Source organism: Gopherus flavomarginatus, chromosome 1, assembly GCF_025201925.1.
Source record: "Gopherus flavomarginatus isolate rGopFla2 chromosome 1, rGopFla2.mat.asm, whole genome shotgun sequence".
In the NCBI taxonomy this organism is placed as follows: Eukaryota; Metazoa; Chordata; order Testudines; family Testudinidae; genus Gopherus; species Gopherus flavomarginatus.
Genome location: NC_066617.1, coordinates 48886939 through 48902103, shown reverse-complemented (window position 1 = coordinate 48902103; position 15165 = coordinate 48886939). Strand labels below are relative to the sequence as shown.

At 44.6% G+C, this 15165-nt stretch overlaps 1 protein-coding gene across 10 annotated transcripts in view; it reads right to left on the bottom strand.

Moving 5' to 3' along the window:
• ANKRD7 (ankyrin repeat domain 7) overlaps positions 1-14922 on the bottom strand; it is a 195886-nt gene extending 180964 nt beyond the window's left edge. For 9 of the 10 annotated variants that reach the window (XM_050935977.1, XM_050935978.1, XM_050935979.1 and 6 more), the window contains exons 1-3: positions 14361-14922; positions 4866-4980; positions 4453-4626 (exon numbers count right to left, since the gene is read on the bottom strand). In XM_050935977.1, the coding sequence (XP_050791934.1) occupies positions 4453-4626; positions 4866-4980; positions 14361-14557 (486 nt within the window). In that variant the 5' untranslated portion in view covers positions 14558-14922. Of the gene's footprint in view, positions 1-4452; positions 4627-4865; positions 4981-14360 lie in introns of those variants that run through there. The other variant, XM_050935984.1, reaches the window with a different exon arrangement.
• Positions 14923-15165: the final 243 nt, after the last annotated feature.

The window sequence follows — 15165 nt, the reverse complement described above, 5'->3', positions numbered from 1 at the left end:
CACCAGTACAAAAGTTTGAGAACCACTGATCTAAACCATCCCTGACGTGCTTTTCTAACTCACTCTTACAAACCTCCAACGACAGAGATTCCATAATCTCCCTTGATAACATATTCTAGTGCTTAGCTATCCTTATATTTAGAAAGTTTTTCTTAATCTTACCTGAATCTCCTCTGCCATAGATTAAGCCCATTATATCTTGTCCTACAATAAGTGGATGTGGAGAACAATTGATCACCATCCTCTTTATTACCTTCCTTAACATATCTGAAGACTTTTCAGGTCCCTCTCCACTCTTCTTTTCTCAAAAACTAAACATACCCAGTGTTTTTAAACCTTTCCTCAGAGATTAGGTTTCTTAAAATTTTATCATTTTTGTTCCTCTCCTCTGGACTCTCTCCAATTTCTACACATCTTTTTAAAAGTGTGGTGCCTCAAACTGGCCACATCACACCAGCTGAGGCCTCACCAACGCCGAGTAGACCTGAATAATTACCTCCCATATCTTGCATACAACACTCTTGTGAATAAACCCCAAAATTACGTTTGCTTTTTTCACCACTGAATGACACTACTGGATCACATTCAATTTGTGATCTGCTGTAACCTGCACATCCTTTTCTGTAGTACTATCACTTACCCAGTTATTCCCCATTTTGTATTTGTGCATTTGATCTTTTCTTCCTAAATGTATTACTTTTGACGTTACTGAATTTCATCTTGCTGATTTCAGACCGATTCTCCAGATTGTCAAGGTCATCTTGAATTCTAACTCTGCCACCAAAAGCTTGCAATCCTTCCCAGGGTGGTGTCATCCAAAAATGTTACAAATATATTCTATATTTCATTATCCAAATCATTAATGATGTAGACAAGCAACCGAACATGAGCTCCTAGTGTGATCCTGTGGGGAAAATGGCCAATGTCATCCTTGTACGTACAAATGGAAGTACTGAATAGGAGCATGGAGGTGATTTTTATCGCTGTTTATGGCATTGGTGAGATTGATACTAGAATACTGCATACAGTTCTGCTGTCCACATTTTAAAACAAATGTTGAATTAGTGGAGAGGGCACAGAAGAAAGCCACAAAAACGATTCGAGGGCTGGAGAAAATGCCTTGGGATGAGAGTCAAAGAGCTCCATCTGTTTAGCTTATCAAAAACAAGACAGACATGAATTGATTATGAAATGTAAGTACCTTCATGTGTACAAAAAACAGTACTAAAGACAAAGGCAGAATAAGAAATAATGGCTGGAAGCTGAAGCTAGACAAATTCAAATGAGAAATTAGGCACAAATTTTTAATAGAGAGGATGATGAATCATTAGAACAAACTATCATCAGAAGTAATGAATTCTCCGTCTCTTGATATCTGTAAATCAAGAGTGGATGTCATTCTAGACAATATATTTTAGTCAAACACAAAATTGGTACAGGGCTGAATACAAAGGCAACTGGATAAAATTTTATGGTGATATACAAGAAGTCAGATCCGATGAGCTAGTGGTCCCCCCTCCTATTTAAACATTTTTCAATCTATCAAACTCTGTTACTAAACCTTCTACACACATATCTTTATCAGAGCTTCTCACTCCATTTGGATGTTTGGTGCAGTAGTTGGCTGTGTCAGGATTAAAGACCATAAGAACTTCCCTATGGAGGGCAGACAGCACCAAATTATGCAGAAATTCATGCAGAAACTTCCCTTCTGGGTAATCAGTGTCTTATCACACAAATCCTTGGGAATGCTTAAATATAGGCGTCGCCACTGATCAGCACTAACAACAACAGCAACAACTGCTCACTTAAAATACTGTATTACAATAAAATAAATAGCAAATTATTTACTTATTTCACAATTTCAGAATTAATGTGAACAAGTGCAATGGATTATGTTGAGTACATCATTTCATTAATAGTGAAACATGCATCTTACTCATTACACTTGCAGATAAGTCTGATCACAAGAAAGATTTAAAAATTTAACCCTTGCCTACTCCCTTCAAAGATTTCTGTGTATGACAGCAAGTAAGCTGAAAGAAAACACGATGCATTTTGGAGGATCTCTCTCAAAGTAGTGACCTACACGTTTTCAAATACCAATCGCTGATTATTTAGACAAAAACAAAACGTCCCTAGTCCAGAAAAATACCCTCATCTGCCCTCGCTGCAGAACTATACAAGGTAGCTTGCATATAGCATTAATATTTAAAATAATGTTTCAAATATTAATTCAACAGAAGTCATCAACATTATTTGTGTAAACAGTAAAGTTCATTAAACAAAGGTGTTATCACAGGTTGTTGGGATAACATACAGCGCTGAGAAACATTTTGTATGTTCCCACAAACTTGCTCAACCTCAGGGCTGGCATTTCTATGACAGAATTTTAGAATTAGAAAGGAAAGGGGGTGGAGATATTCGAGCCACAGGTAAAGTTCTCCAAATTCCAGTGAAGTGTACCAAATCACGTGGCAGTTGTAAGAGTCTTATAGCAACACTAAAGACACTAGCTGGTTCAATTAATTGTAGTATTCAGGAATAAAGTAGTATTCCTTGAAATAGTTTGTGAGCAGTCTAGTGGTGTTCACTGTTTTCTATATTTTAGACACCATTCAGGACAGCAGTATGCATTAATCTAGGCATGGTATGTTTGCATATAGTTAATAAACAAGATTACTTGGGAGCCAACTGTGCCCATGTAGGGTCTTCATGTTATTTTTGTTAGTAAAGATCAAAACAACTCTAATTTTGTTAAAGATATAAAAACATTTATTAAACAAATTTCAATAAAATTTAGCCATTTTTCCTATTCTTAAATTTGTCTAACAATAAACCAAAGTTCCTACTGGCACTTTCACTTGCAACTATCATGTAATTTCTGTGAAAACATTACAGCTGGATTTGCAACAAATTGATTAAATATAGCTTTTTGTTGTTTTTCACATGCATATGTTATGTTAACTAAGAAAGAAAATACAAAATAAAAATTGGGATAATCTATTTGTCAGATATCAGAGGGGTAGCCATGTTAGTCTGGATCTGTAAAAGCAACAAAGAGTCCTGTGGCACCTTATAGACTAAGATGTTTTGGAGCATGAGCTTTCGTGGGTGAATACTCCAAAATGTCTGTTAGTCTATAAGGGGTCACAGGACTCTTTGTTACTATATGTCAGACCAGAAATAAAGGATTACATCTAAAAGTGACATATCTTTATCTCTTCCTAACAAAGTAGCAGTCTCAGGAACTGTCATTTTGATGACTCAATACATATTTTGCCACAGACAGCCAGTCAAAACCCAGCTCCTTATTCAAAATCTATTTACAATCTGGAAGCAGGGTGGGAATGCAACATGCAGGAGCATACTTCTAATGAACTTCGTGTCAGCAAATGGCATGTCCCTGTTACTTCAGAAGTGTATAACACTTATAGAAACATGTCATTTGGGATGACCTGAGACTCATTTTATCTCATACAGCCAGTTAAAATCCAGCTCCTTATTCAAGCACTTTTTTTATAATATGGAATGGGATGGGGTGGGATATTGCATATTGCAAAAGAATAAAAACTTCAGACCTGGGAGTGGCATGTCACAGATCCCTCAAAAACAGTCTGACAATCACAGGAATGGTTCACTTGGGGCGACCAAAACGAATTTTGTCAGATACTGTGTCAAAATCCAGTTCTTTATTCAAGCCCTATGTACAATATGGAAGTGGGGTGGGAGCATGAATTTAGCAGCAAATTGCTCAGGAACAAAGTTTTGGGTCAGTGAGTGGCATGTCTCAAGTCCTTCAGAACTGTCTGACTGTCAGAGGGATGCGTCACTTAGGGTGACCTGAAACTTATTTCATCACAAAAAAACGAGGAGTCCAGTGTCACCTTACAAACTAAAAGACTTATTTCCTAGCTCCTTGATTAATTAATAAACAATTAAGTAAATAGGAATTTAAATTTATCACAATCACATTAATTTGATGACATTTCTAAAACTTTAATAAATTTCTCAGTAATTTTTTGGCCTTAGAATAAGGAACTGGGAATCACATAAGGAGCTGGTAGCACAAATAAGAAACTTGGAAAATGTAACCAGGAATAAGGAACCAACTTCAGCCTCTTCACTGGCCTCAGGAAAATTATGAGTATGGCTCCAGGCCACACAGTACTCCTTAGAGGGATCACAGAGACCGCTGAGGCCATGTCCCCGAAAGTCCTGGCTCTGCAGGGGGCCTAGGGGGGAACATTTGGCTAGTCACCCCCACCCAGAGGTGCTACTTTACCTATAATTTATATACCAAGATTCTGATTAAAACAGATTTTAAAAGAAATTTTAAAATACCATTTTAAGACAAAAATGAGGGTTATTCTTTCTTTAAAAACATACACCAAACTAGAAGTTGAAATCTACAATTTTTCTTGTTCTCTTTTTCTAAAAATAAGGAGTTACCTTATTCTGTGAATCAATATGGGCATTGTACTCAAGCAATTGTACTACTAGAGATATATTAGCAGTCTGGGCAGCCAGGTGAAGGGCAGTGTTGCTGTTAACATCCACAAGGTTAGGGTCTGCACCATGTTCTAGCAGCATAGTTGCACATTTTTCCTGTTGGCATTGTACTGCCTGTGAACATAACAGAAAAAGAGAGAAGAAATTCTGCAAGTTAAATTCCATCTTATTAGAATTGCCACAACTTAATGAAATTAATAAATAAAAAACAGCATTAACATTCTGTTTATATACTATATTACATACCCACTGACAGTAATGTAACTTTATACATTCCATAATACAGAGTTTATAGTTAAGTGGAAAAGTAATATCAGTACATCTTACATAACTGCATTAAATAATGTGCATACCTTCATCAATGGAGATCTGTTATCATTGTCACACAGATTTAGTTTGCACTTGTTGTCCACTAAGTAGTTAACAATATCTGAATGTCCATTAGCACAGGCAAGATGCAAAGGTGTCCTAAAAATAAGTTGATACATCAAATTAACAGACAACCAAATAAAAGTTTGATGTTTATGTTACAAGAATAATATCAATTTAAATTTGGTCCAAATTTTACATTTTGTAAAAATAAGATTAAAAAGAAACCATATTACCAATGGAAAACATTTGTGTACTTTAAAACATTAAAAAACTAAGAATCTGAAAATGATAATAGCTATTTTAAAAAAAACAAACACAATAACCTTGAAATAATACACTTATTAGATGCTGATCCCACAATTGGACCTGTACAGGTGAACTCCTGTGCCCAAATAAGGTGCTTTAATGGGACCCCAGTGCAATGCAGAACAGATTGCAGGATTGGAATCTTAGGGTATGTCTACACTACGGGATTATTCCGATTTTACATAAATCGGTTTTGTAAAACAGATTGTATAAAGTCGAGCGCATGTGGCCACACTAAGCACAATAATTCGGCGGTGTGCATCCATGTACCGAGGCTAGCGTCGATTTCCGGAGCGTTGCACTGTGGGTAGCTATCCCATAGTTCCTGCAGTCTCCCTCGCCCCTTGGAATTCTGGGTTGAGATCCCAATGCCTGATGGGGCAAAAAACATTGTCGCGGGTGGTTCTGGGTACAGCCTCACCCCTCCCTCCGTGAAAGCAGCAGACAACCGTTTCGCGCCTTTTTTCCTGGGTGAACTGTGCAAACACCATAGCACAGCAAGCATGGACCCTGCTCAGATCAAGATCGCAATCGTGGATGTTGTAAACACCTCGCACATTCTCGTGCAGTCTGCGCTGAACCAGGACCTGCAAAGCCAGACGAGGAGGCGGCGGCTATGGCAGAGCAGCAACGAGAGTGATTAGGACATGGACACAGAATTCTCTCAAACCGCGGGCTCCTGCGCTTTGGAGATCCTGCTGGTAATGGGGCAGGATCTAGCTACTGAACGGCGATTTTGGGCCCGGGAAACAAGCACAGACTGGTGGGACCGCATAGTTTTGCAGGTTTGGGACAATTTGCAGTGGCTGCGAAACTTTTGCATGCGTAAGAGCACTTTCATGGAACTTTGTGACTTGCTTTCCCCTGCCCTGAAACGCCATACCAAGATGAGAGCAGCCCTCACAGTTGAGAAGCGAGTGGCAACAGCCCTGTGGAAGCTTGCAACGCCAGACAGTTGGGAATCAGTTTGGAGTGGGAAAATCTACTGTGGGGGCTGCTGTGATGCAAGCAGCCAAAGCAATCATTAAGCTGCTGCTACGAAAGGTTGCGACTCTGGGAAACGTGCAGGTCACAGTGGATGGCTTTGCTGCAATGGGATTCCCTAACTGTAGGGGGGCGATAGATGGAACCCATATCCCTATCTTGGCACCAGAGCACCAGGGCACCCAGTACGTAAATCGCAAGGGGTACTTTTCAATGGTGCTGTAAGCACTGGTGGATCACAAAGGACGTTTCACCAACATCCACGTGGGATGGCCAGGAAGGTTTCATGATGCTCGCATCTTCAGGAACACTACTCTGTTTAAATGGCCCCAGCAAGGGAATTACTTCCCAGACCAGAAAACAACAGTTGGGGATGCTGAAATGCCTGTAGTTATCCTGGGTGACCCAGCCTACCCCTTGATGCCATGGCTCATGAAGCCATACACAGGCAGCCTGGACAGTAGTCAGGAGCTGTTCAACTACAGGCTGAGCAAGTGCAGAATGGTGGTAGAATGTGCATTTGGCCGTTTAAAGGCGCACATTACTGACTCGCTCAGACCCCACAGCCAAACCAATGTCCCCATTGTTATTGCTGCTTGCTGTGTGCTCCACAATCTCTGTGAGAGTAAGGGGGAGACCTTTTTGGCGGGGTAGGAGGCTGAGGCAAATCAGCTGGCCGCTGATTACGCGCAGCCAGACACCAGGGTGATTAGAAGAGCACACCACGAAGCCGTGTGCATCAGAGAAGCTTTGAAAACGAGTTTCATCACAGATCAGGATACGGTGCGACTGTTGTGTTTGTCTCCCCTTGATGAACCCCGCCTCCTTGATTGACTCATTCCCTGTAAGCAACCCACCCTCCCCCTTCGATTACAGCTTGCTTAAGGAAATAAAGTCACTACCGTTTAAAAATCATGTATTCTTTATTAAAAAGTCATTATAAAAAGAGGGAGAGAACTGACAAGGTAGCCCAGGTGTGGTTTGGGAGGAGGCTAGGAGGGAAGAAAAAGGCCACTAAAAAAATTTCAAAGTAATGACAGCCTTTTGGTTGGGCCTTCCACAGGGGTGGAGTGGGCGGGTGCACGAAGCCTTCCCCCGCGCGTTCTTACACGTTTGGGTGAGGAAGATATGGAACATGGTGAGGGGTGAAGGTGGCTACACAGGGGCTGCAGCGGCACTCTGTGACCCTGCTGCTGTTCCTGAAGCTCCACCAGACGTCGGAGGATGTCAGTTTGATCCCGCCACTGCTGATCTTCCTGCCGCCATCTCTCATCTCGAGCATCCCTCCTATCCTCACGTTCATCCCTCCTACCTGCATGTTCACTGGCATCTTTCCTGTAATTTGTTACCACGTCCTCCCACTCCTTCAGATGAGCTCTTTCATTGCTGGTCACTTCCATGATTTCCGAGAACATTTCGCCTCGCGTCTTTTTTTTCCCGCCACCTTGCCTGAGATAGCCTTCGGGATGGAGTAGGGAGGCTTGAAAACTTTGCAGCTACATGAGGGAGGGAAAAAAGGGAGAGAAGTATTTAAAAAGATACATTTTACAGGACAATGCTTATACTCTTACACGGTGAACAACACTATTCACCTTACATAGCACATGTGATTTCACTACCAGGTTGCATTTTGCATCTTAATATTGAGTGCCTGCGGCTCTGGTGTTAGAGATCTCACAGACACAGGTCCGGGCAGCAGAATTCAGCTTGCATGCGGCCATGGTAAGCCACTATCTTTCAGCTTCTGCAGCCTTCATATACACAGTTCCCTCCTTTCCCAAATACCAAGGAAAGCCCGTTCAGTGCTGCTTCTTTCCTGTTAACATGCAGCAGCAGAAACCACCCCCTCAATCCAATTTTCTGGGATGACTGTTTTACCCCTCCCCCCACCATGTGGCTGGTATCATGGAAGATCACTGCTAATCACCCTCCTTCCCCCCCACCGCGTAGCTTGTAGCAGGGAAGATCCCTGCTAGCCAAACATGAAAAAGCTCAGCGCCATTACCGCCCCTCCCCCCACTTGGTTACCTGCAAGGAAGGATTTCTTTTAAGCAAAAGGCAAACAGCCCAGTAGGAATGGCCATCTCTGTCCCCTTAATTAAATTCCTGAATTTCAACCAGGTTACCATGAACGATATCACACTCCTGAGGATAACACAGTGAGATAAAGAATGGATGTTGCTTGAATGCCAGCAATCACCGGGACCATACGCAGCTAGGCTTTGTCATGCAATGATACCAGACTACTTGCTACATGCATGGAATGGTCAAGTGTCCTACCATGGTGGACGGAATAAGGCTGCCTTGCCCAGAAACCTTCGGCAAAGGCTTTTGGAGTACCTCCAGGAGAGCTTCATGGAGATGTCCCTGGAGGATTTCCGCTCCATCCCCAGACATGTTAAACTTATCCAATAACTGTACTGGCCGCAAATGCATCCCAAGTTCTCAGAGCAAATTAATCATTAAAAAACGCTTGCTTTTAAACCACGTTTTATATTTACAAAGGTACACTCACCAGAGGTGGCTTCCATGGCTTCATTGTCTGGGCTAGTGGCTTGGGAGGGCTGGGTGAGAAAAAGCTCCTGGCTGTTGGGGAGAACGGAGTGCTGTGTGCTCTCTGCAAGCTCGTCCTCCTCTTCCTCCTCCTTATCTTCCCCATCCGCAGAATCCACAGCCATGGCTGAGATTACCACCCCCACCTCGGAATCCATGGACAGGGGTGGGGTAGTGGTGGCGGACCCCCTAGAATTGCATGCAGCTCAGTGTAGAAGCGGCATGTTTTCGGCCCTGCCCCGGACCTTCCATTTGCTTCTTTGGTTTTCTGGTAGGCTTGTCTGAGCTCCTTAACTTTCACTCTGCACTGCACTGAGTCCCTGGTGTGGCCTGTCTCCATCACGGCCTTGGAAATTTTTTCAAATGTTTTTTCATTTCATCTTTTGGAACGGAGTTCTGTTCGCACAGAATCCTCTCCCTATATAGCAATAAGATCCAGTACCTCCCATGCGGTCCATGCTGGAGCTCTTTTTCGATTCTCAGGAGACTGCATTGTTACCTGTGCTGATGAGCTCTGCGTGGTCACCTGGGCTGGTGAACTCTCCATGCTGGCCAAACAGGAAATGAAATTCAAAAGTTGGAGGGGCTTTTCCTGTTTACCTGGCCACTGCATCCAAGTTGAGATTGCTGTCCAGAGCAGTCACAGTGGTGCACTGTGGGATACCGACTGGAGGCCAATACCGTCAATTTGCGGCCACACTAACCCTAATCCGATATGGTAATACCGATTTCAGCGCTACTCCTCTTGTCAAGGAGGAGTACAGAAACCGGTTTTAAGAGCCCTTTATATCGATATAAAGGGCCTCATTGTGAGGATGGGTGCGATAAATCGGTTTAACACTGCTAAAATCGGTATAAACGCACAGTGTAGACCAGGCCTACGACTATAACAACCAAATTTGCAATTTCTCCTTATAATTCAAATGCCAAAACTGTCCAAAGTGTTAGGATATTGGCTTTTGTAACAAAATTTCAAGAGACAGTTCTGAATTTTGTAAAGATAAAATATTTATTACATTTTTTAGCAACTGCAGCAAATGTAAGCCTACGCTCACTGGAGTGGGTTTATAAAAATTCTGATTGGCAGAGTAAAATAAGGAAATTATCACCTTTAATTCTTTAATCACTAAAAAACAAAGCAGAAAACACAAGCAGTGTCCTGTCTTTGTGCCAATCTCAACTCTAATAGTCCTAACACTGAATCCTGCTATAAGAGTCCTCTATAAGGTAGAGCTCCTTGCAGGATCAGGGCCTAACTGGAAAAGTAATTTTCATAATAGCTGACCCTTTTAACAAAACAAAACATTTTTCTTGAAAAGAAGGCCAAAACTAAATATGTGGTATGAATATTCAAGGATGTGTAACTAAATGTATTTGTTTATAAAAATCTACCAAAATATTATATAAATCCCCCTAGGTTCAACTGTGCAACACTTTATCCACGGCCTCAACTCTCATTGATTCTAACGAGAATAGCATGGCACAAGCCTTCATGCGAAGCCTGAAAGGTTCAGCGTAGATTTTGTCATGATGAAACAATAGAGTCATTTTTGGATTTGTACTTTCTGCTTGAAAATTAATAGCTGCATAATTTATACTTCTCTTCTGTATCTGACTGCAAGAAATATCATTCAAAAGCATTACCTCTCATATTAATTGCTGTGTGAATCCAAAAATTCCAATATCAGCTGATCACTTGTTCCAAAACATGAACTATGATTGGCTAATTACCACCTTAGAGAGAGTAGTTATTTTTGTTTCCTTACAACAATTTCACCAAACAGAAAACCCAGTCAACTTTGCAGTGTGTCAATAAATAAAATATATTTAATTTATTACAGCCTGTACTTCTCCCATTGTCTACACTGCGCATATGCTCCTTGAATCTTTTGCATTTGAAATATTGTAGATTCTTTTCTTTTGCTACTAAACATTTCAACTTTCTGCATCTTTTAAGTATTAATATACCTAGGTCAATGGATCATCAATGGTACTTCTACTCCACAAAATAAAGGCAGAAAATGTGCCTTTTGGCTCCATCAATTGTAGTTGTCAGGGTGCTATAAGAAAGCTACCTTCCTGATTGTTGGAGATGTTAGCACCACAGGTGGCCTTACAATTTTCCTTCCGTTCAAACTTGTTCCAAGACAGAGGAGAAAAATAAGCAGCCAATGGAAAGTTGGGACAGGAGTTTGAATGGATACAAAAGGCAAAGAACAGTCTTAAAATAATTTGTACCAAGCAACCATGGCCATATTATGGCGGGGTGAGCAGGGCAGCCACCCATGGTGCAGAGCCAGCAGGGGTGCAAAATTGGGATGGCGTGCAAGATTGGGCCCAGTAGCATTAGCCCCCACCCACTTGCAAGATTGGGCCCAGCTGCTTTGGCCGGAGCCCAGGTCAGTAAATTGTGATGGATGGGTGATGTTCTGCCACAATTTGCTACTCCTGGACCACGGAGGATGGGAAAGTTCAGCAGTAGCAAACTGTGACATGTGACTCCTATCTGTCAGAATTTGCTAATCCTGGGCCAGAGGATTACAAAGGAGAGAGGTAGCAAATTGTGACAATGCAGGTAAAGAGAACATCCTTAGATTTCAGTAACTGCTGCTGATAGCAAAATCTGTCAGTAGCGGTTTTTGACATTGCACCCTGGCTCCTGGATGGGAGGTGACAGTTTTCAAACTATGGGGTGCAGCCCTCTAGGAAGGTGTACCCAACAGTTTGAAAACCTCTGTGCTAAATGGGAGGCAGAAATTGAGCAGACATCACAGGTCACATCTAGGGATGCAAACATGCTTGCTCGCATCATTACAGCTCTGCAAGCAACTGGCAGTTTTAAAAAACACAAAACAGTCTAAAAAAGTGTGCATACATTTGGTAACATTTAAGGCTATTACAGAGTCGTTCTGGCTCCTGAACTTCTGTTTCAAGGGGGTAAACAGTTTTGCCATAAGTGAAGTGACCATATTTCCCTATGCTGAATACAAAATACCTGGTAAAATTTCTTATATTCAAGCGAGTTCAATGGCAATCAATCAGAACTAATGTTCAAAATAGCATCAAGTTGATTGAGCCCCTGTTACAAAGAAATACTGAGCAGTTGCATTATTTTTATTTTTTATCTTCTTATTTTTAAGGATTTAAGGTTCACAAAGCTGTCATAACATATTCCCAGATTTGGACCTTAGCGTCCAAAATATGGGTGTTAGCATGAAAACCTCCAAGCTTAGTTACCAGCTTGGACCTGGTAAAGCTGCCACCACCCAAAAAATTAGAGTGTTTTGGGGCACTCTGGTCCCCCCAAAACCTTCCCTGGGGACCCCAAGACCCAAATTCCTTGAGTCTCACAACAAAGAGGAATAAACCATTTCCCTTCCCCCTCCTCCTTCCAGGTGTTCCCTCCCTGGGTTCCTGGAGAGATACACAGAAGCAAGCTCCGTGAATCTAAACAGAGGGATTCCATCCTCCCTAGTTCTAGTCCTGGAAATGCAAGAGAGAGAGCCAAGCTCCCCCCTACCCCCTTCCTTCACTCAGAGGGAATGCAAAGTCAGGCTAGTAAATCTAACACACACAGATTTCCCTCTGACTTCTTCCTCCCACCAATTCCCTGGTGAGCTACAGACTCAATTCCCTGGAGTTCCCCACTAAAGAAAAACTCCAACAGGTCTTAAAAAGAAAGCTTTATGTAAAAAGAAAGAAAAATACATAAAAATGGTCTCTCTGTATTAAGGTGACAGATACAGGGTCAATTGCTTAAAAGAAATATGAACAAACAGCGTTATTCAAAAAGAACACACTTCAAAACACTCCAGCAAGTACACACATGCAAATACAAAATAAAAACCCTATAAATCACTATCTTATCTTTTGTATTTACAACTGGGAAACAGAAGATTAGAAAAGCAGGAGGCAGAAATAGCCGAGAGAGTACAGGCAGAAGACCAAGAACAAAGGACTCACACACAAACTTCCCTCCACCCAGATTTGAAAAAGTCTTGTTTCCTGATTGGTCCTCTGGTCAGGTGTTTCAGGTTACTCCTTTCCAGGTAAAAGAACATTAACCCTTAGCTATCTGTTTATGACAAAAGCAAGAGATGACACACACTCCCATACACCGGGGGGGGGGGGCACTATGGAGCCTGCACGGTCAGGGCACAGACAGGCTGGAAACTCCTTCCCCCCTACCCCGCCACTCCAGAGCTTAGTTGAGGGGCGGAGCGGCTTCCCTGTGTCATTGCTGTGCAGGGCTTTGGCACATGCCGGGCTCAGCTCCTCCTGGCCAGCGACCCAAGCCGGAGGGTCTTGGGCTTTCCTGGAGTGCCAGACCAGCCAGAGGCAGTGGAGGAAGGAAGAAGCCCGCTGGCCAGGCTGTTCGTGAACCAAGCACTCTGACTGGGGGGTGAGGGCATATGAAGGAGCAGCAGAATATGAGGGGGAGTAAGGGGCAAAGGAGGGAGAGGACAGCAAGAGGGGGAGCACATAAGGAGTAGATGGGTGGACAACATTCAACTGGCTGCTGCCTAGCGCCTGCCTGCACTCCCCATCCACTGCAGCTCGCAGCTAGTGCCAGCTGGAAAATGGGACTGGGGGTGGTGCTCTGCTGACCGAGAGCCATAACCCAATGGGGGCTGTGCTGATGAACCAGCAAGAGGAATGGCCAGCCCCATGCGTTGCAGCTTTGCCTCGCCACCAGCCTTACACATCCACCCCCATCATCAGCCATCAGACCCCCACACTCACCACTGGTGGGCGAGTGGCTGGCAAACAGGGATCCAGCCTGCAGCAGAAACTACCAGTACTGATGTGGGGGGGGGGGCGAGAGGAGACAGAAAATACGGGACAATTTGCCCATTTTTAAGAAAAAGTCAGGACACTTACAGGGGGGCTTAAATATGGGACTGTCCCTTTAAAAGTGGGATGTCTGGTCACTCTAGCCATAAGACTCAGACTTTCAGGTCAGAAGAGACTACTGCGATCATCTAATGTCTGATCTCCTTTGCAGCCACAGCACCTCACCCACCAACTCCTATAACAGACTCCCTCACCTCTGGCTGAGTTACTGAAGTCCTTAACTCATGGTTTAAAGACTTCAAAAGTTACAGAAAATCCACCACTTACATAAGTTTAAATTGCAACTGACCCGTGCCCATGCTGCACAGGAAGGTTACAGCATCATTAGGGTACAGCAGTTCTCAATCTATTTACCATTGGGGACCCCATATTCTGCTATCAGTTATGTGAGCCACAGCCACATCCACATAACCTGTGGCATCCTCGAGGCTGTCACATGGGCCATCGCTGTGTGCGGATTAAGCCACAAACTGCCCGCGGGTGGACACCCGCTGGTCTGGAGTAGCTGATGGTTTGGTTTACAATAAAACAAAAACAACGAGGAGTCCTTGTGGCACCAGACTAACAAAGTTATTTGGGCAGAAGCTTTCGTGGGCTATAGCCCACTTCACTGGTGCCTATGTAAGTGCTGCTTCTCTGGAGCTACGGAAGGAGGGTCTTTGGCCCCACCTGGCGAGCCCTGGCCAGAGGGAGGTGAAGGGGCTGCTCCGAGTCGCGCTGCCCGGCCGCGGCTGCGCTGGGGAGGGCCACAGCCACTGCGCCCCGCCCGCCCCCGTTACCTGTTCTCTTTATCCAGCTGGTTGATGTCGTGTTTCTTCAGCAGCTGCTGGAGCCTGCCCAGGTCCCCGCCGGCGGCCGCTCGGTGCAGCTTGCCCAGCTCCTTCTCCCGCAGCTCGTAGCCGACCCCGGGCAGCGAGGCGCGGCTAGACGGCGACTGACCCTTCTTCTTCTTCCCGAAGCCGAAGATCTTCTTCATCCTCCGGCGGGACGGCCCGGCCCGGCCCGGCCAGCTCAGCGGGCGCAGCAGCAGAAGGGGGCAGGGCCGCGGGGAGTCCCCTCGCCCATCACAGGCCCCGGCCCCAGGGGCGTCCGGGCCCGCAGCGTCGGGAACTTTCCGCCCACCGCCGCGGCCAAACCCAGATTAGCCGCGCGCTCAGGCGGCGCCGGGCCGGGCGCTCACTGCGGGGCTCCCGCGAAGCGTTGGCTGAGGACGCCAGGGGCTGAAGGGCCGCGACCCCTCGCTGTGGGGCGGGGGACCCCCTAAGGCCTGGGGTTCCGTCCGTCACTCTGCAGCCACGGCAACGGCGTCCCAATCCTGGTCGCGCATGCGCAAGACACAGGGCGGCTCGACGCGCAAGCGCGAATTCTCTGCGGCCCCGCCTAGTTGTTCTCACTGCGGTCCGTCGGATATCTACCCAATAGGCTGAGATGCGGCCCAGGAAAGTTGCTTGTTCTCCCGAGAGGAGCCAAGACTGAAGGCCACGTCCCGTCGCTGTTACCTCCGTCCTCCTCACTCGGCGTCTCATACCCCTTTCCCCTCCCCACGATAGACCTTGGGTGCTCTTGTGCCTCTGCCCGCCCAGC